Source organism: Gouania willdenowi, chromosome 19 (genome assembly GCF_900634775.1).
Source record: "Gouania willdenowi chromosome 19, fGouWil2.1, whole genome shotgun sequence".
Classification (NCBI taxonomy): domain Eukaryota; kingdom Metazoa; phylum Chordata; class Actinopteri; order Blenniiformes; family Gobiesocidae; genus Gouania; species Gouania willdenowi.
Window position 1 is genome coordinate 2,440,126 of NC_041062.1, and position 22,412 is coordinate 2,462,537.

At 42.4% G+C, this 22,412-nt stretch overlaps 1 protein-coding gene across 1 annotated transcript; it reads left to right on the forward strand.

The window, feature by feature from the left end:
* Nucleotides 1-1,258: 1,258 nt before the first annotated feature.
* Nucleotides 1,259-21,406, forward strand: LOC114481798 (alpha-1,6-mannosylglycoprotein 6-beta-N-acetylglucosaminyltransferase B-like). The gene is made up of 18 exons (XM_028476836.1): nt 1,259-1,299; nt 1,816-1,871; nt 3,135-3,250; nt 4,941-5,070; nt 5,167-5,301; nt 7,596-7,671; nt 8,573-8,746; nt 15,690-15,866; nt 15,959-16,128; nt 17,012-17,143; nt 17,337-17,470; nt 19,072-19,217; nt 19,322-19,477; nt 19,580-19,726; nt 19,860-19,976; nt 20,047-20,121; nt 20,945-21,105; nt 21,235-21,406. Exons 2-18 carry the CDS (start codon nt 1,846-1,848, stop codon nt 21,404-21,406), a joined length of 2,244 nt encoding a protein of 747 aa, XP_028332637.1. The 5' UTR covers nt 1,259-1,299; nt 1,816-1,845.
* Nucleotides 21,407-22,412: the final 1,006 nt, after the last annotated feature.

Consider the following 22,412-nt stretch of genomic DNA (forward strand, 5'->3'; position numbering starts at 1 on the left):
CTGTGCTCCTTTTTCAGGGGGTCCCGCTGACCGCTCTCTCTGCTTATGCCTCTCCATGTAACTCATGGAAAAGCAAAAGAGAGCTCCCTTCGCTTCGGGCTTTCCACTCAGCTGCTGGAAAGGACAGAGAGGTCCCAGAACAGAGCCTAAAAGGCATGCTAAATAAAGCTATTTGAATAAAGTGATCCTGACTGAAATGCTGAATGCCTTTGACATTACACGGTGAGTCAGGTGGTCAATTTTGAAAACCAGGTCTACTTTATGTATCTGATCTCGAGCAAGTGTCTCTTCTGTTCAAATGGGATATTATTTCTCTTAATTTCTTCTAACTCTTAGCATGATTAATAGTTTCAGGTTCACAGTTTTGTTTTTATGTAGCTTTATTTCTGTATGTAATCAAAAGAAGGCCTCGATGAAAAATTACATTAACTTATGTGCTTAAAATTTTTTAATCTTCTTCGTCTTTCCTAAGAAGACCCCATAGAAATTTGCTTGTTTTCTTTATTCTATCACGACAAAGCGACAAAATTAATTCAGACAAGCCGTGAATTTAATTATTTTCATTTCAGACATGCAATCCCTTTCAAGCCTTTTGGATTACATTTAAAGAGAAAAAAAAAGTATATTCTCTGTATTTAGAGCAAAATTTAGACAAGCTCAAGGCACATTAGCAATATCCTGCAGCTATAGCCAAAAACTACTTGTTCTGCAAAGATTGTGTGAGAAATGGAATGGCTTTAATTTGCTGCAGCTCAGACCAGGGAATGTGCATCAAAAGTCCAATATAAGTCCATCCAAAAACTTCATTTTTCCTCATTTAACATAAACATGGTAAATAAAAAATGCATGTAGATATTTTATTGTCAAACAACTGTAGTTTGCCCTTTCCCTCTAATAGTATATATAATCATTGAGTCTTCTCGCTGTATTATCCCATTCATTGTATCATCTGAACTTCTAAAATAAACTCCCTCAGTTCACAAACAAAGCTTGAGTCTAGTCACTTGGACAAAAAAAAAACCCTGCCATCCAATAGCGTGGGCTCCATTGTATTTGTGAATTGTCCAAGTTGCACAGTTTGTATTGTCTTCTTTGAAAGGGAGTCAGGTTACCAAGACAACCTCAGGATGCCTATCATAGGCCCTGAGAAGGAGAAAGGAGAAGACAAGGAGGGAAAGAGAGCAAAACGTTTCTGTTTTGCTCGACATTTTTCATCAGCAGATCTATTTTTCTCATCGTTTTTTGTGTTCTGTTAAAGGCCTGATGGATGTTAAATGGTTTGGATGAAGACCAACGATGGTGAGGTTTGTGTGTAAAAGTGTGTTTGTGGGCCGGTTTGCATTGTATGCCCTATTGTTGACGCCAACTCTGAAAGTATAACAAAACAGACCTCATGGTTAAAATGTTTTGTATGATAACTCATGCAGGAAATAACAACATCACCTAATATCCATTCATAGGTTAACATACAACAGTATTGACATATATCGCGTGGAAATGTTTTGCCTTTTAATAAGAGGAATAAAAATCATATAGAGCTATTACAAAATAGGTCATGCTAGCACAGTAAAACTGTAGCTTCATACTTCTATTCCACATGCACTAATCTATCTTATTTTGTCTTTACAAAAAATCTGTGATATAGATGCAAATTCCCATTGGAAGTGGAAATTTTATAGCTGCTAATCAAAAGAACTTGTAGTTCTTGAAAAACCTCTTTAGTTCTTTAGTATTTACTCTTATTTTTCCATGAAAACATTTGTTGTTGTGACATTACTGACATCTGTTTGTTTGTTGTTTATGTTTTTTTGACAGTAAGATTCCACACATGGTGAAAGGAAGGTCATGCACGTTGCACTGCGACCTCGTAGGTAAGATGAAAACTATGACTGATGCTCATAATCAAAGCCAAATATTACTAAGTTATCTCATATCTGTACCGGAATGGTTTGCACTTTGCACCCCAGGGTCTCATATATGTAATCTTTGAGTTTTAACCTCATTCACAGATGCAGGTGATTGACAAGTGCACAAAATTCCAAAAACTGACTTATTACCGTACAAGCAATGTTCGATATTAGCTCTTTTGCCAATATCGAAAATGCCGATTTTGTCAAGTACTAAATTTTAAATTTCCGATATTTGTCAACACCAATATTTACGCAGACCCTCCCCTCCCCATCAACCTAATTTTATGTTCCATAATAAATATCTTAATGGATTTAACAGGTTTAGTCTACTTTTAATGTGATACTCCACTGGATGTGTTTGACAAATAAATATAATCTGTGCAAAATAATAATTCTAAAAACTGACACAGATGCCAACAGATATCACATTTTATAGCTAATATTGGCTGATAAAATTGATGAGCATAATATTATCGATGTGTCAATATTATCACCCATCTTAACTTATAACTTTTCATTAAGTTGACAGACTTTGTTTTAAGAATCAGAATCAGACACAATATATACAAGGAATTTGTTTTGGTGGATGGTGGAAAGCATCATCTGGTAAGATCAAACTGGATGACATGAGTCTTTTCTTACCACCTCATACTGTATATGCCCAAAATTGTGGGATCACCAACATATGGCCAACAATCACATATCTGAATCTGAATCAACTTCTCATGCACCGTATTAGCACTACTTTTCTAAATTTTACTATCTCCAACATGTAGATAGTACTGGGACTCTGACAGCTGTAAAGTAAAGATATACCTCCCTGTCCACAGTTTCAGGAGATCCTTAAAGGTGTTGGTGCATGTACTGTACTTGAGTCTGATTTTGCAGTGTTTTCTTTAGGTTAGGGTTGATGGGTTTACTGGCCTGAGGGAATTAAAGAGAGAAGAGATGGCTCCCACTGCCCCAGTTAAAATGATACTGGGCGTCCATGTGACGCATCTCACAGACTCCTTTGAACACATCAGTCAAGGTCATGAAAGGTCCTGAATGTGAAATATGTTCAGCCGGTGATAAAAGTCAGCGTGAAGGTTTTATTTACATCAAAGTAACTCATGAATATACATGCATGGCTGAATATAGAGCTTTGACTGGACCCCATGGTTAAAACATCTGGACATCCCTGTACCTGTACCTGTACCATACAAACTGTATCCTGCCCTCTAGTGGCTGCATGCTGCTCTGCGTGTGTCTGTCTGGGTTAACCCTGCTGCTGCAGAGCCTCTGGGTTCCACCTGAGATGATGATGAATGAGCCTGGAGGAAGATCACCTGAAGATCATGGTACAGGTACACACACATTTAATCATTGTTTGAAGAAAGTGTTAAAAAAATATATGATGATTATCAAGTCAAAAGCAGAGCCACAAAAAATGTGTGTGTTTGTTTGATCAGAGGGTCACATGATGAACATTCATGTGAGCATTTAGAATAATGAATGATCTGATCATTAATACAGGAAAGAACAAAGAGTTTTTCTAACAATTTGTGTGTTTTTCTCACATTCTGTGTATGTTTGTTGTTGTCTTGCTTATTGTGAGGCATTTTGAGCATTTCTGTAGTCCTTTTGTGTATTTTTTCTGTAAAATATATGTTTTTTTAAGTATTTTTTGTGTATTTCTTTTGTCGTTTTGCTTTTTTTGTTAGTGCTATGGGTTTGCAGAGTTTTTTTTTTTTGTGTTTTTCTTGTCTTTTGGTGTACTTTTTTGAGTAATTTTGTGTTTTACTGTTTTCGTTTTGTTCATTTTTGTAGTGGTTTTGTGTGTTTTTGGAGTAATTTGTGTGTTTTTCTCTTGTTTTTTACTGTATTTTCCTGCAATGTTGTAATTCTTTGTATTTTTTTAAGTGTATTTTTGCTCTTGTTTTGTGTATTTTTCTGTCATTTTGTACTTTTACTTTGGGGGCCGCATAAAATTAGACCAAGGGCCGAATGTGGCCCCAGGATCTGGGCTACAGTTTGATGTACTCTTGTGAAATACAAAAAATTCATGGTTTTACTTTAACCAGAGGTAGAGATAATGAATGACGACAGCCTAACTTTAAAAGGTGGGAGATACTGAAGTTTCAGCATGCAACACTTTATTTCTCTTAATATATGCAATATCTGACTACATCTGTCATCTGTATTAAATCTTTGTGAGTTTGAAGCCTGGCATGTAAACAAAGGTGTTTCTCTCTTCTAAAATCAGCAGACGCTCCCTAAGTTTACTAAAATAGTTTTTTTTTGCATGGAAATGTTTTCATTTGTTTCCACAAGGGGTCGCTGCACAACGTCTAATTGTCTCATTGAAAAAGTCAATAACATCAAATTCAAATTATGTAACACAGGCGGAGGTAAAATATATCAACTCGTCATGCAATGCATTATTTTTCTATTCATGCACAATTTTGTGAAATGAAGTTCACAGCAAATTCAACTGAATGAATGAATTTTGGTGTTTGTTTCACAAATAATAATAATAATAATAATAATAATAATAATAATAATAATAATAATAATAATAAATTGCATTGTTATCCTTGCTCAAATACAACAATAAAATACTTTGTTTTATCTGTGAGAAGTTGTTTTTGACAAACAATGCAGGTTTTATTGTTCTTTAAAGTTTTGCTTTTAAAACAACAAAAAAATTAAAAAATGAAAAAAGTGATGTATCGGCTGTGCAAACAAAAATGAAATAATTTTTACTGTATCATACAGTATATGCTCCTCAGAGAGTAATATATAACTCAATACTGTGCATACACTGCCTGTTTAGTACTGTTATAGCAGCTTTTGCACTTGTTATGGTCAGAGTTTAGATATCATCAGTGTGTGAACTCAAACACATAGTCAACATTTTTAAGCATTATACTGAAAAAAATAACTTAGGATTTGAACATAAATCCTAAAGAATATCCTTGAATTCTACACAGATTTTTATTTATTGTTAAAAACCTTTTAAGTTTTTTGCATTTGCATTTTCTGGCACAGGTCTGCACAGTCTTGGCTTTCGCAGACTGGCCCTTCGTGTGGAGGCCCTGAGCACACAGGTACAGAGACTGAGCAGAGAGAGAGCCGTTAGCCAGCTGAGCAGCAGTGACCTCAGTCTGTTTCTGCAAAGGTAACTGATGCATAAAGTATTTAGTAAAGTGCATACTGCAATTTAATGCAAAATACAATTGCATTTAATGTGGTAGAATGTGTGTTTCTCTTCCAGTCTCAGGCGGGAGCAGCAAGGCATATCTCGCTTACTAGAGAAGGAGCTGAGGAGTGTTTCCCAGAGACTGGATCAACTCAGCCGTTATTACCATCATGACCAGGAGACTCAGGGTACACCCCCGACTGGGCGCCGGTCCATCGGAGAAGACAACAATGCTGCAATACAGGGTAAATTCTTGGCAGTGGCTATCCGTATAGTTGCCTTATCAATATACCGACATTCTATCTGTACGCAGGGGCCCTATTTGGCCAGTTTACTGTAGGTCACGTGACTAAGACTAAACTTTACCCTAACCCTAAACCTAACCCTAACCCTAAACCTAACCCTAAACCTAACCCTAACCCTAACCCTAACCCTAAACCTAAACCTAACCCTAAACCTAACCCTAACCCTAAGACGCTACGTACTTGTACTTCGGTAACCATACCAATTGCACCAGGGGTTGTCCATACGGCGACCGTACAAATAGACATTTTCTAAATTCTTTGATGCATGTGCTTTTAAAAAATACATGACAAAAACAGTTTAAACTACTGTATTAAAAACCCTGTTGCCTAATTAGTGAGGATGTATTGCATCCTCACTATTGTTTTTCGTGTACTTTACTATTGTTGTGGAATAAATTTTTGTCCGATAACTCGTCCCCCAAATTTAGTCAGATTGTACCGACCGTGGGTACCCCAGTGTATGGCATACTAAGGACTCTCCTTTTACCTTCAGTTTTTGTAAGTTTAACGGTTATTGAATAATTGGTCAAATTAAATTGAAATTTTCCATTAAAACCTCTTAGGACAGTGATCACAGCGCCCCCTGCAGTTAGTCATTATTAGTTTACTGCACTGTAATAATAATACTGACTCCGAGGGGCAATTCTGACTCAGTGGCCACATGTGGGGTCCCCTGGAATTGAAGTGCGGTCACCTGAAATGTCTGGTAATTGATGAAAGAAAAAAATACTGATGAAAAATATTTCTTTTACATTTTAAAATAATAAATAAAACACAACACAATCTTTAACAACTGTATTCTATAATTACACTTTCTCACACTTCTTTAACAAAAAATAAATGAATAATGTAGCTCAAATAAAATGCATTATACTGTAAAATATCTGCGCTGGCACAACTTGTCACAACTGTTTGTAACACTGTATAACAAATATGATCCAAAACTAACACCAGCAAGAAAAAGAAGTCTCTTTGGGGTTGCCAGAAATATGTGATATCAAAATGGGGGACACATTCTAAAAAAAGGTTGGGATTGGGACCCACTGGGTTATACTGTAGGTTATACTGACTCTGAGGGGGAATACTGACTCCTGTGTGGGGAATAGCCCTGTGATCTCAAAGGAATGTTTCCTCACTCTTTAGGAAATGCAGTTCCTTTATTTTATTTTATTTTATAGCTTGTTGCAGTTATAATGAGCTTCTTCTGTAGATTCTACCTACACATAACAAAAAATCTCCTCTCTGCACGTGGCCAGGTTCAATAACTGCTAGATTTGAAGCTTCTCTGTGGTCGCCATGAGTTGTAGCGTGATACTCTGAGCCAAATGCACGGTTCATAGCCTTAGTAAAGGTTAACCACACAGTGAAATTAACAAGCTGTGATAATACAGGGTGTGAATGTATGGGAGGGGGTGGGGTGGGGGTTAAGGGCAGTGAGTGCAGGTGGTTATGGGGGATGAAGTCCTTGAGTAGCAGTTTAACGAGTCCCACAGAGACCCTTGCCAACGAACTCTCAGTGACTGAGGAGGGAAAAAAAGTTGAAATCTTTGCTCCGACCCTCCTGTGAGGTGTCAGGTGAGAATCCGGTTATGCACACAGGCTGTGTGTGTGTGTTTGCACTCGCCTTTGAATTCAGCAAGTTTTGGGCCACACAGACATCGTCACATGTCAGCTGTGCTCACTTGTAGACATGCAAACACATACAGTACATACACACACACACACGCTATGCACGCTTGCCATCCCCACCCTGTTCACCCCTCACCATCCTCCTCTCACATTACCTCACACCCATAAAATATGACTGAGTTACCCAGCAGTCCTTTCACCAGCTTGTCTATTAATTCCCCTGTTTATCCATGGGTGGGCAACTTGTTCTTGTTGCCATGCATCACTGTTGTTTTGCTCTGACAGTTTTGCTGATCTTGCTAGTTTTCTTATTTTCAAAATCTCCTTTGGTGAGACAGTGTATAAGCATATGTGCATATTGTTTCCATTTGACATTGGTGAGAGATGACTGGGGTTATGCTGATCTTCTTGCTGTACATTTCAATCCAGAGGTTAAATACATCAAATATTGTCTTCTGCACTTTTTTTTGTGGACATTAAGGTAACTTTACTTGGCAGTTTCTGATACAGAAGCGTGAAGAATATAGTATATTAATGGACCATCTAAATTATAAACTATTGCTGCTGATAATCCCACACAGATTCCTCTGAAAAGTGTAAAGTGCCAATAGATCCTGCGTACCCAATGTGTGCAGAAAAGGTGGAGGTGAGTAATTCATAATTTTAAAAATGTTTGTATGTTTAAAAATAATGTCTTTAATCATAGAAATGTATCAGGTATTTGCACATCTACATTGATATAATTCTAATTATATTTATTCATGCACTCCGGCTGATATATACTATTTAACTATTTAACTTTTACATTTTTAACTAAAAATACGTCTCAGTGTGTGTGAGTAAGGAAAATATACTGTATATGTTTTTAAACTGGATCCTGGAGAAACGTTCCCTCATCTTGTCTGCTCTACTGTGTGTGGTTGGCAAAATGACAATAAAACTCGATTTGATTTGATTTTTGATTTGATGTGTGGGGGTTTATAAGGTCAACTTGTGGCCATATTAACCAGTGACCCACATTAAATCTCCAAATGCCGATATATCTTAATACATTTGAAATTACAGCTAAAGCTTCATTCATGGCATTAAAGGCAATAACCTGCGACGTAATGGGAAGACAGTCATGAGTTAAAAAGGACTTTATTTAAACTGTAAACAGTAATGTAGGTGGCATTCTGGGATAATAATTATTTCAAGTTTACGCTAACATTTTGAGGTATATTTGTAGATCTACCTATAATTGGACAACTGGGATGAAAAAAAAACAAAAAACATTGCATTATGGACTACCTGTACAGTACACCTAAATGTATGATCATAGTGTCTTGGCTATAAACATTAGAGAGTTTCTTTTTTTTAATTTTAAAACAATAAAAACAGGTTGTTGTTTTTTACAATAAACTTTTGCTGTGTTTATATGGTCTGTATGTAGTATTATTATACGTTCATAACAACCTCTCTGTAGGTAGCAACAGTAAATGTATTTATATGTAATATCAAAGCATTAACTTTATTACTAATGATGATTTCATCTTGTCTCAATGCAGTTCCTGCGAGCTCGTTGGCAGTCCGACCCCTGTTACGCGTTCTATGGGGTGGATGGTTCCATTTGCTCTATATTGACCTACCTCAGCCACACAGAGGATTTCTGTCCTCCGAAACATGGGCGGGATCACTTTACTCTGCCGTGGCATCCAAAACCTCAGTTTAACACACAGAAGGTACTGGACACCAATCAACCAGAATATTACAACCCTATTATAAGATTACGGTGTAGAGAATATAGGGTAACACTTTACTTGAAGTTTTATACATAAAGGCTGACATTACGCTGTCATTATTATGACATGTCATTAAGGTGTCATGGAGGCTGTCATTAAGTGTCATTTGTTACCCTAAGTTTTATTCCAGGGCAGGGTTGCCACAACAACCATATGGAGGAGGGGAGACTAGTGGGGAGAGGTCCTCTCTCCTCACTATTTTTATGTGTTTGATGTTTCTAATTTTATTTTTAGGTGTATATATTTACTTTTGTATGTATGAATTTTCAGATTTTGTGAATATGTTACAACATGCATCATTTTCTCCCCTCCCTCTAGAACCCTTATGGCGGCACAAGACTTCCCTGACCCTCTTCCCTCCTATCCCTAACCCTAAACCCCCAACCCTAACCTTAACCTCCCCTCCCACCTTTTTTGTTTTAGGAATTCTTGAAGTTTGCTTTTACCATTTTCCACAAGGTTTCCGACAGCCAAGGCACATCACTGTTCCTGGAGTTCTTTGTCTGAGCCCTGTCTTTTTAAAATTAGTGTAGGGTGTCAAACCTTTTAAATTCTTTTTTTTTTTAGTTTTCATTCTTTTAGTTTCAATTTACCTTTTAAGGATATGATACATAAAAGAACACTAAATGAAATAAAAAGTTGTTTTTTTTTGCTAGTAAAGACGTCCTGTTGCCCATGCCTCACCTCTAGTTCCGTAACCTAACCCTACCTAACCCCACTAAAATGCCAACATAGCTCCAAAGGTGTCATCATTTAGTGAACAACACTTAATGTAAGCTTAATGTGTCATGTCCTCTACTTCTGGCATCTCCTGAAGTGGTCCGTTGGCACCATCTGGTGGTCTCCATGCCTCACTGTCCGGACTACTCACCTCTAATCTTCAGGATTGCTTCCAGCTGCGGCGGGGAGTGGTCTCCCCACCTGCAAGTATTCACACCACTACTTAAGACACTGGCAGACCACAAACCGACGCCAAACCATAAAACATTGCTCACTCAGACCCTCTCCGCCGCTGGGATCCCTTCTGCCTCCTTCATCTCTGGAATCTCTCTGCTCTCTCCACCCTTCAGCTGGTTCCTCCCCACTCCTGTGCCAGGCTCCTTCCTTTCGTCTGTGTTGGCTGCAGCTCGAGCGTCTCAGTGTTCCTGCCCATTCGGGGTTCAGAGGTTTTCTTTTGTTAGTTTTTGCCCTTTCTTAGTTTATGCCTTTAGGCCTAGAATTTTGGTTTCGTCAGTAGTTTCCTGATTGTTCTTATTTAACCTTAGTATTAGGTCTCCCTCAGTTTGCTCAGCACTTCCTTAGTTCTCCACTACCCCACTTAGGGCGCTGGTTGGTTTTATGTTGAATTCTGTTTTGTGAAATAAATCAGTTACTTGTATTTGTGCCTCCTGTTGTGCTGTCTGCGCTTGAGCCTCAGTTCTGTCTCGTGACAGTATGGTTTGGCCATAATGAGCTCAGCAGATCGCACGACAGATGAGGGCTCAGCCGCTCATCAGGCTGTAGTTAGTCATGACGCAATTCTAGGCCGGCATGAGGAGCTACTCAGGACTCTTGCGTCTAGCGTTAATGCTTTAATCAGTCAAATGTCTCACCTTACTGGTCAGCAGTCCGTGTTAGCATCTTCCATAGCTGCGTCAGGTAGCCAGCCTACCCCCACTAATGCCCACGAGACGACGGTTGTAGGTTCTCCCTCGGCTCTGGCCACGGTAGGCCGTGAACCCACGGTTCCGGTTCCTGAGCGCTATGCTGGGGATCTCGGTTCTTGCCAGGCCTTCCTGACTCAGGTTTCACTCGTCTTTGAGTTACAACCGACTTCCTACGCGTCCGATAGGGCTAAAATCGCATATCTAATTGGCCTTCTACGGGGACCTGCACGGGACTGGGGAACAGCTGTGTGGGAGAAACAGGGGGAGGTCTGCTCCTCCTACTCCCGCTTCTCTGCAGACATGAGGCGCGTCTTCGATCACCCAGTTCGGGGCCGAGACGCTGGAGATCGCCTCATGGCCTTGAGGCAGGGGGCCCGCAGTGTTGCAGAGTACTCCGTGGAGTTCCAGGCCCTTGCAGCTACCAGTGGGTTCAACGATCCGGCCCTCCAGAGGTCATTCTATAGGGGACTGTCCGAGGCTCTGAAGGATGAACTCGCCACCAAGGAGGAGGTGGCCAGCCTGGAGGCCCTAATCTCCCTCGCCATCCGGCTTGACAATCGGTTGAGGGAGAGGCGCAGAGAGCGCTCACACTGGAGGGACTCAGCACCCTCCCGCCGACTGAGTCCCACTCTCCAGTCTGCTACGCCCGCACCGTTCCCTGAGGCTGCCCCCGAGGCCATGGAGGTTGGTAGGATCAGTGGGGCACCGCTGACTCAGCAAGAGAGGGAGCAGAGGCGGGCTACTAACACCTGTTTCTACTGTGGGGGTTCCGGGCACTTCATTGCTTCCTGCCCCAAGAGACCAGCAAAAGAGAGGGCTCACTCGTGACGGGGAGTCTACGAGTGAGCCGGACTGCTTCCACCTCCCCTCATCTGCTACAGCTACCCGCCACACTCAGCTTCCAGAACCACTCACTTTCTGTGACCGTGCTGGTGGATTCTGGGGCCGAGGAGAACTTCCTTGACTCGGACCTCGCCAGGCAGCTCCACATCCCATCGGTGCCACTGGATTCTCCCGTGGAGGCCCGTTCTCTCAACGGCCTCTCCCTGGCCACGATCCGCCGGAAAACAGTTCCTGTCTCCCTCCGGTTAGCAGGTAACCATCATGAAACACTAACCTTTCACTTGATGGAACATTCGCGCCCACAGTTGGTGCTGGGGCACCCCTGGTTGATTAAACATAACCCCTCTATTGACTGGTGCGGCAGCCAGGTTAAGTCCTGGAGTACTGGGTGTCATGCTAACTGTCTCCGTTCAGCCCCATCCCCTGCTCCTGTAAATCCCAAGCCAGATCCTCGGCCTCCAGACCTGTCCGGCGTTCCTGAGGTTTACCATGACCTAGTTCCAGTCTTCAGTAAGGAGGATGCCCTATCCTTGCCTCCTCACCGGCCCTACGACTGTGCCATCGAGCTCCTGCCCGGAGCCACCTTGCCCTCTGGCCGTCTGTACAACCTCTCGAAACCCGAGCAGGCCGCCATGGAGACTTACATTAGGGACGCCCTGGCAGCAGGTATCATTCGGCCCTCCACTTCTCCGGTAGGTGCGGGATTCTTTTTTGTAAATAAGAAGGACGGGTCCCTGCGACCCTGTATTGACTTTCGGGGCCTAAATAATATAACTGTGAAGAACAAGTACCCTCTACCTCTGATAAACTCTGCCTTCACCCTTCTCCACGGGGCCAAAGTGTTCTCCAAACTAGACCTGAGAAATGCTTATCATTTGGTGAGAATAAGAGAGGGAGATGAGTGGAAGACGGGTTTTAATACCCCCCTGGGACACTTTGAGTACTTAGTAATGCCCTTTGGCCTCACGAATGCCCCCGCCGTCTTCCAGAACCTGGTTAACGATGTGCTCCGGGATATGATTAACCGCTTTGTGTTTGTCTACATAGACGATATCCTGATTTATTCCAGAGACCAGGAGGAACACGTCAGCCATGTCCGCTTGGTTTTGGAGCGCCTGTGGAAGAACCGCCTTTTTGCTAAAGCGGAGAAGTGTGAGTTTCACGTTACTACTGTATCATTCTTGGGTTTTGTCATCTCCCCAGGACGTGTTATGATGGATCCGGCCAAGCTGTCGGCTGTCACCGAGTGGCCCCAGCCAGAGACCCGGAAACAGTTACAGCGTTTTTTGGGCTTCGCTAACTTTTACCGCCGCTTCATCCGTGATTATAGTAGGGTGGCAGCCCCTCTCACAGCCCTGACCTCCACCTCAATCCCCTTCCAGTGGACCCCCAAGGCCGAGCAAGCATTCCAGTCCCTCAAGGTACGCTTTACCTCTGCTCCTATCCTTGTTCAGCCAGATCCCCACCTTCAGTTTGTGGTCGAGGTGGATGCCTCGGACTCCGGGGTTGGGGCCGTGCTCTCCCAGAGGACCCCATCTGACCAAAAGCTGCATCCCTGTGCCTTCTTCTCTCGCCGCCTGACCCCAGCAGAACGGAACTACGATGTGGGGAACCGGGAACTGCTGGCGGTCAAGCTCGCTCTAGAGGAGTGGCGTCACTGGCTGGAGGGGGCAGAGCACCCATTCATTGTCTGGACGGACCATAAGAACTTGGAGTACATTCGTTCAGCCAGGAGACTGAACTCTCGGCAGGCCCGCTGGGCGCTGTTTTTTTGTCGCTTCCAGTTTTCCCTCACGTATCGCCCGGGGTCCCGTAACATCAAGCCGGATGCCCTGTCTCGTCAGTTCTCCTGCGACGAACCCTCTGGTGACCCAGAATCTATCCTTCCCCCTGCTCGTCTTGTCGCCTCTCTAACCTGGCAAGTGGAGGATCAGGTCCGTCAAGCACAGCCCCAACAGCCAATCCCAGGTAACTGCCCGCCTAATGTTCTCTATGTTCCTGAGTCTGTGCGTACCCAGGTGCTCCAGTGGGCTCATACCTCTCGCTTCGCCTGCCACCCTGGGGGCTTCCGGACCACAGCCATCCTGCGGCAGAGGTTTTGGTGGCCCTCTCTCGAAAGAGACACTCGGGACTTTGTCGCCGCTTGTCCCACCTGCTCCCGGGGCAAGACCCCTTATAGACCCAGCTCGGGCCTCCTTCAACCACTCCCAGTGCCCACTCGGCCTTGGTCACACATCGCTGTAGATTTCGTCACGGGGCTACCCCCCTCTGGAGGTAACACGGTCATCCTCACCATTGTTGATCGTTTTTCCAAAGCAGCACACTTCGTCGCCCTTCCCAAACTCCCCTCAGCCAGGGAGACGGCATCCCTCCTAGTTGACCACGTCTTCCGGTTGCACGGGATACCAGCAGACATTGTCTCGGACCGGGGTCCACAGTTCATCTCCGGAGTCTGGAAGGCCTTCTGCGCTGCTCTAGGAGCCACCCTCAGTCTCACCTCTGGCTTTCACCCTCAGTCTAATGGCCAAGCGGAGCGGGCCAATCAGTCTCTGGAGACGTACCTCCGGTGTCTGGTCTCCTCCAACCCCACTTCCTGGGGTGAGCATCTGACCTGGGTGGAGTATGCACACAATTCACAGATAAACTCTTCTCTGGGGATGTCTCCTTTTCAGTGCTCCCTCGGCTATCAACCTCCGCTGTTCCCCTCCCAGGAACAAGAACTCTCCGTTCCCTCTGTACAAACCTTCGTCAGTCAGATCAAAAGGGTCTGGGACAGGGCCAGGGCCAGACTTATACAATCAACTGAGAGGATGGAGCGGCAGGCCAACCGCCGTCGCTGCCCGGCACCAACCTACTCTGTGGGCCAACGAGTCTGGTTGAGGGCCAAGGACCTCCCTCTGAAGGTTGAATCCAGGAAGCTAGCGCCTCGGTTCATCGGCCCCTTCCCCGTGGAGAGGATCATCAGTCCGACAGCGGTACGTCTCACCCTTCCCCGAACTATGAAAATTCACCCCACGTTCCATGTCTCGCAGGTCAAGCCCTCCAGGGACTCCCCCCTGGCTCCTCCTGTTCCCCCCCCCCCCTCCTCCCAGGATGGTGGATGACTCACCCGCCTACTCGGTTCGGCGCTTGCTGGATGTTCGCCGCAGGGGTCGCGGCCTCCAGTTTCTCGTGGACTGGGAGGGATACGGGCCTGAGGAGAGGAGCTGGGTCCCCCGCAGTCGGATCCTTTGCCCAGACCTGATCAGGGACCTCAAGCGGCGGCGTCCTGAACGTTTTGGTCGTGCGCCTGGAGGCGCACGTAGGAGGGGGGGTACTGTCATGTCCTCTACTTCTGGCATCTCCTGAAGTGGTCCGTTGGCACCATCTGGTGGTCTCCATGCCTCACTGTCCGGACTACTCACCTCTAATCTTCAGGATTGCTTCCAGCTGCGGCGGGGAGTGGTCTCCCCACCTGCAAGTATTCACACCACTACTTAAGACACTGGCAGACCACAAACCGACGCCAAACCATAAAACATTGCTCACTCAGACCCTCTCCGCCGCTGGGATCCCTTCTGCCTCCTTCATCTCTGGAATCTCTCTGCTCTCTCCACCCTTCAGCTGGTTCCTCCCCACTCCTGTGCCAGGCTCCTTCCTTTCGTCTGTGTTGGCTGCAGCTCGAGCGTCTCAGTGTTCCTGCCCATTCGGGGTTCAGAGGTTTTCTTTTGTTAGTTTTTGCCCTTTCTTAGTTTATGCCTTTAGGCCTAGAATTTTGGTTTCGTCAGTAGTTTCCTGATTGTTCTTATTTAACCTTAGTATTAGGTCTCCCTCAGTTTGCTCAGCACTTCCTTAGTTCTCCACTACCCCACTTAGGGCGCTGGTTGGTTTTATGTTGAATTCTGTTTTGTGAAATAAATCAGTTACTTGTATTTGTGCCTCCTGTTGTGCTGTCTGCGCTTGAGCCTCAGTTCTGTCTCGTGACATAATGATAGTCTTTAAGACACCTTATTCATGCTAATGGCAGATAATGACAGTGTAATGTATAAAAGTTCCAGTAAAGGTAAATTTTTTATCAGACGTGGAATTTTACAACAGGCCGAATTCTGACGGTTAAAAAAGTGAATTAGTGAATTAATATGTATACTCGTAGAAAGTATGAGAAACACGTATTATAACTGGAACATTGAGCAATCACAGTGCCTGGCTGGTCTTTACTCTTATATATTAGAATGACAGGGAATGTGGGTTGCTTTTCCAGGGAATACAGTGTTAATAAAGAAACCCTGTCATTAGAGACAGCGTGAAAAAGAAAAAAAAGGATGTTTTAGGCTGTTCCACTTTTAGTGTAGCTAATCTGATCAGGAGTGTGTTGATTTTATATGAATTGGATTTGTGATTGTCATCATAAACAGGCTGAGGTGCGTGAAACTCTGACTCCACTTTATAAAGTGATCAACAATCTGCACAACAACAACACCCTTGCAGTAAAGTTTATCAGGTCTAGAGTGGAAAGAATATCCCATAGGTGGATACGAGCTGGTATGATGATGAAGAGGACTCCCAACAGGACAATCACACCACAGATGAAGGTATAAACATCTGTAATTGTTGCACTTTCCCTTTCCCTGATGGGGTTTCTGATTTTTACAGTTGGCTGTTGGTAAGATGTGTCGTCCTTCAGGTGTTGCTTTACCCCGGTGCGCTGGTTGGGAGTGCAGGCCAGCGTTTCCAAGCCATGCTGGAGCAAGGTGGTCCTCTTGGTGAACTGGTCCAGTGGGCTGACCTCAGTGCCTGTCTCACAGTTCTGGGTCACAACCTGACCTTCAGCGCCTCTCAGAGCCATCTCCATAGGTCAGCATCACTGTCATTAATAAGTGTTTATTTAAAGGACAATATACATATCCTGCAGAGTCAATTTTGTTTGGGAAATATTTTCATCACAGGTTTTTGTCGACTACATTTTTTAAGTGACATTATTGAGACTATGAGTAATCAAAAAAATACATGTGAATGAGAACTGTATCCCAATATGTTGATATTTTTGACGTAAAAAAAAAAAAATCAATCAGAAATGTTTCTTTTTTGGAAGTTATCCAATCAAACCTAATTTTGTTGGAAGGAAAGACTATATATGAGACAGATTTAGTCGACTAAAATCTTAAAGTCGTTTAGTTGACTAAAACTAGACCGTAACTGAAACAGTCCCAATGACAGACGTTTGACTAAAATTAAGTCAAAAGACTATATGACTAAAACTAAATCCAAAATTAGTGTAAAAATTTCCACCGCTATCTTGCACCATGGCTAAATATTGCATTAATACTTGTGATTCTCTTTTATTTATTTTTATTTATTCAGTTTATTTCCGACATGGTTGCATTCACAGAAGTTTTGTGATTCTCTTTTATTAATACGTTTAATTTAAAGCAAGATAACGAACATTATTAATGTAAATTTAATAGAAACGCAATGGAATTTGAGAATGTTAAGAAACTTAAGTAGTTGAATAACAGCAGGAAATATGTAAGATAATCTTCCAGAACAATTGACATTTCATCATAAAATGTAGTTTGTAGTTCTTTCGCCCTCAGGGATTCCCGTATCTCTGAAACAATGGCGTGAACATAAAAATGCTCAGATTGTCAATGTCTACAAGCAGGTGGCTCAAGTCACGAGGTTTTTCCAAACGATTTTCACTCACATTTCCTTAACCTGTCAAATGTAATTGTTCCAGCCTCATAGGTGCTGCTCCAGGGAGAGGTAGCTGTCCCCTCCAAAGACCCCTGACCTTTGATCTGATCTACACAGACTACCACGGGCTGGCTCACCTCCGAGGAGCCATGGGACTGGCTTTCCAGCATTACCAGTAGGATCACCATTTTTTTTTAAAGTCACTAAAAAGTAGTGGGAAAAGAAGACACAGAGAAAGCTCATCGGTGCCAATCCCATTTATCCCTTTATATGAATACTAAAATTAAGCTTTTATTGGAATAGGCCTTTAGCAAAGCTTTTTGCATGTTTGTTGACTGTTTTTATTTGACTGGGAAATATCTTTCCAGATGCCGCTTCAGAGTGTTGGATTCATTTGGCACTGAACCAGCGTTTAACCTTCCAGGTTACGCTCACAGGCACGGGTTCAGCACCCTGTGGGGCAGCTGGGGTCTCCAACCTCGGCAGTACATGACAATGTTTCGTAAGTCCCCCCACACTACAGTACACTGTACACAGTATATGTGAGAGTGCGTCAGCTCATATTGAATAACACAGTAAACTGCCTTCAAAGTGCCTGCCATCGCAGCAGTGTTTCACACACACACACACACACCCCACAGAGTCCTTGGAGCGAGAGGATTAATAGTCAAGGTTAAACAAGCTCATTGCCAAGACAGAGGCTTCATTCCAACACCTCCCTCTGTCATCTTCCCCACCCTGACGGCAGATGGAAGCAAGTTGGACCATAAGACACTCTTCATCCTTCATCCTGGGACACTGTTTATTTGTTCTGCTGAGAAAAAAGGCGAAAAGCTGAGGGTATTAGAGACAAAAAGAGACCAAAGAAAAACCAACCCCTAAACACAAGGAAGACACAACAAAGAAGATATTTGTACAAAAACAGTAAAAAAGCAAAACATTCATGTTTCTGTTTGTTTTCCTTCAGTAGTGAAATAAAAAATCATGCTTTATTTCTCAGAGGTTTTTCTCCCAGATCTGATGGGTGAGCATGGGCGATGAATTTGGAAACCATTGGCCCTTCTTCAGTGCAGCGAGTTTAGGAAAAAGTCTTTTAAACAGACACCTTATTAAAGCAGACAAGAATCCCGCACACATGAAACTGTTATCAAGCTCAGATCGATGCAGCGATACGCTCTCACACACACAAACACCTTTGCTGACACATTCCTCTAAAAAGTAAATACTCATCTCTGACACCTTCCTCTGTGTGTCAGAGGCAGCAGCCTATTTAAACACTGCACCAGAACCAAAGCCTACATGTAAAACTCTCATTACCTGCAGCTCATGAATTATGCTTCACATGTGTTTTTTGGTTTTTTTTTTTCTCTGCAAGACAAGTTTAACATAAACTGGTTTTCACCTCTGATCACAGTAACGATGATCAGAGGAAGTTTGATAGGAAGGAAACGCTGCATGTTTGCTCATCTACAGAATCAGAATCACAAAAGTTTTATTGGCCAAGTATAGTTTAAAATTATATGAGGAATGTGACTTGGAAACAGTATAATAATAATAATAATAATAATAATAATAATAATAATAAAGGATGGATATGAATATGTATCCAAGTATAGTGCAATCCTACAGAGCCCCAGACATGACATGGGAAATAAAGATGTGCATATTAAACACATTCTTGGCCACAAATAATTACCATGAAATAAATTTAGTGTGCACAAGAAATATAATTTATTAATAGTAGAGGTTTGTGTGTACGTTATACTTGTTTTTTGGCCATAAATTAGTGTCATAGCTAATTCGTGGCCACACCTCAATTTTTTATACCCCTTTTCCATGTCTGGTCATGTTTTGTAGAATCCCAATTCTAGCTTTTTAAAATAACGAGGAACAATAAAATACTGCACATTCATCACAGGATTATTACACAAAGACAAAGACATTTGCTGCCATATTTAATTATGTGTTTATAAGCTGTAAACATTTAACCTCAAATTAATTAATTATTTTTATCTTTTTTACAAGTGTTCTGCATCAGTTTAACTTTGCCTAGAACGATTGTTTGTCCATAGACACGTGTTCATGTTCCTGTTCTTTTTTAAGCCCACACCCCTGATAACTCCTTCCTTGGGTTTGTGAGTGAAGAGGCAGCAGCAAACGTAGAAACACTGGAGGATGAATTTCAACCAGAGTGTTACAAGAAGGACAGGATTGCCGTCGTCTATGGCAAACAAGACTACATGTGGCAGGTGAAATATGGCCCATAAAGTACAGTGTTGGCACAAAGCTGTGTGTTTATAAATCTTTCCATCCTTTATGTATATTTATGCATTATTTATTGTGTATCTACCAGGGGAAATCTGAATATGTCAAAGTGATAAGTGAGGAAATAGAAACACACGCTACGGTCTATCAGCTTTCAGGACGGCGCTCAAATCTGCCTACGTTCGTCAAAAACCATGGACTGCTGACTCAGCATCGTTTTCTACAACTCCTCCGCAAAGCCAAGGTGTCATGAAACACCACGGGGCCAAAGTCCTTCAAACGCACCAACATTATAACACTTTTCAGACCAAAAAATGAATCAGTTTAACAACTGTCTTGCCTGCAGGTTTTTGTTGGTCTTGGGTTCCCATATGAAGGCCCTGCTCCTATCGAAGCCATCGCTCTTGGCTGTGCCTTCCTCCAGCCCAGATTCCAACCACCGCATTCATCAGATAATAATGACTTCTACAGAGGAAAGCCCACCACAAGACAGGTGATAGCCGCTCTCATATCACTCTCATATAGACTAAAATGGCTCATTTCTGCAAAGATTTAGTCTTTTTTAACCACAGCATAACAAACTGTTAGTTAAACCAAATAAAAATATTCACACCTTTGAGTTCCAGATCAGTTCCCAGCACCCGTATGCTGAAGAGTTCATTGGTAAACCCCATGTGTGGACTGTGGATGTCACCAACAAGACTGACATACAGTTGGCTCTCAAAGCCATTTTAAGCACTGAGGTACAGTTTCCTCTGGACCAGCGAGAGTTTCCACCAGCAGTCACTATAGTAACACGGTGTGTGTTTACAGGTGAAGCCTTTCACACCTCAGGAGTTCACTTGTATGGGAATGTTGGAGCGGGTTCATGGTTACATCACTCATCAGGTACACAGAAATACACTATCTGATGCTAATTAGTCACAAAACATTGTTTCTTTCTTTTTTTAATTCTATCTTTTATTCGGAATGGACAAAAACACCCACGTGACAATATTTGCATGGACAAATGCATGTGACCATCCAGTTTTGTGAGTTTTGAATCCAAAAAGTGAGCAACACCATCCATCCATCCAGGGGCATTTTCTGTCCAGACCCTCCCACTACATTATTAGCAATCACACATAAAAGCTGTTATTAAGTCAGTGATGCTCAATTTGTGGCTTTTTATGTCTTAAATTTGATTATTATTCCCCCAGAAAACCTTAAAAGGTGGAAACCTTATATTTGCATCCTTTGTCCCGTTTTTTTGCCCCTTTTCAAAAAGTTCTGACACTTTTTTCCAATTTTGACCACTTTTTATCCCAATAAGCAAACTTTTGCCCAATATGTACCACTTGTTAACTTTTTTCCTTGCATTTTGCCGCTTTTTGTTCCACATTTTTACAGTTTTTGACTAGTGTTTGCTACATTTTGCTCATTAAAATGAATTCCTCTTTATTTGCCCATTTTTTGAACTCTTGACTGCTTTTGGCACGTTTGAGTTACTTTACACTCTTTTCTTGCCTTGTTTTTGCCTCTTCTGGGATGGGGCTGATTAGCTCACTTAAAGAGAATTCTGATACAGCTCAATGAATGAAAGAACAATTCAACAATCATCTGCAATAATACTAAAATTCATCTTAAAGGATAATGTGCTCCTCTTTCTGAATGCCAAGATGGGAAAAGTCTTTGTTTCATTCTTGTTTTTTCTTCTCTGTCTTTATGGAAGAGCTTCTGCAGTAACTCGGTCCCCACTTGGCCATCAGAAAAAGTTCTGAGAGCTCATCTTGGTCCTCTGGGTCAGTCCTGTGTGAGTGTGTGCCGACGTTCCTCGCTTTTGTGCGAGCCTGCGTTGTTTCACCACCTCAACATTCCTCAGGCATTCATCAGGTGAGCAATCGGCTCGTCAGGTGGAAGAAGCACATTTCAGTTCCTCTTTGAAAGTGAACGAGTCATGCCAGTTTGTGATTCCTTATTCAGTGTCTCCTTACAATAATTCATCACAGCTTTGTCTTCTAGGCTTGGGCTGGGATGCTCCACCACAGTAGAAGAAGCCAACCACCTGGTTCCCTCCTACACGCCGTGGGGTCGTCACTGTGGCCTTCAGCAGGAACCTCTGCTGTTCAGCTGTGCTGGTTCAGACCCTTCACATCGCAGGCTGTGTCCCTGCAGGCCTCACCTGTTTAGATAGGTGGCGCTGTCTAAAAGGTCATTCCTAAAAAGTAATCAGGTGGAAAAAAAAAGATAAAGAAGTGCGGAGGTAGATTTTTGTCTTCATTATTCAATTTAAAAGTTGCTTCAATTAAAAACGTATTTTCCATCAAAAACGTATCTACAGCCCAAAAATTGCATTCAAACACGTTTTTCTTTGATTGAAATTATTTTTGAAGCAATATTTTTTGGGATAGATAAATAAAGACACAAATGTCCAACCCATGATATGGCCTAAATACAAAAAAGATGACTCAAATCAAATAATAACTCACTTCAATCATCCATCCATTCATTTTTCAACCCGCTTGCTCCTTGTCAGGGTGGCGGGGAGTCTGCTGGTGCCTATTCCAGCTGTCATCGGGCACACCACTCAAGGCCTGGGGGCCAAATCCGGCCCTTTAGAGCATCAATTCAGCCTGCAGGAGAAAGTCTAAATGACAGAGAATACAAGAATTATTGTGTAAATTACCAAATAATCCACTTGTTGTTATCTCAAATTCATAGATTTAATCAAACTTGACAATATTTTTCATTTTTAACTGCATAACGTGTTTTCAAGTCATTGTTGAAAACCCATCTTTTTGTTTTGGCCTTCAACACAAGCTGAGCACATCCCATGCATTTTATTATTATTGTTTTATGATGCATATTTTGTGACTGTTTTTACATTGTACTTTATAATGTTGTACAGCACTTCGGGCAGTTGTAGCTGTTTTTAGATGTGCTATATAAATAAAGTTGACATTGACATTGAAAGAACTCTCAATATTTCCATGAATCTTGCAATTTCTCACAAACAATTACACTATATACCTCTAAATTACACAACAAATGGTAACAAAATCAAGATATTTTTATAATCTGTGGCCCAATTAAGATCAAACTCGTCCGTATTTGGCCCCTGAACTAAATCGAGTTTGACACCCCTGGGGTACACCCTCGACATGGCGCCAGTCCATCACAGGGCAAAACACACACACACA

Bases quoted from the DNA above. Each gene is read 5' to 3' on its own strand.
- LOC114481798 (XM_028476836.1), top strand. From the start codon at position 1,846: ATGCACGTTGCACTGCGACCTCGTAG. The intron at 17,471-19,071 runs GTAAGTCCCCCC...TTCTTTTTTAAG, and splicing joins GCAGTACATGACAATGTTTC to CCCACACCCCTGATAACTCC. The intron at 21,106-21,234 runs GTGAGCAATCGG...TTTGTCTTCTAG, and splicing joins ATTCCTCAGGCATTCATCAG to GCTTGGGCTGGGATGCTCCA.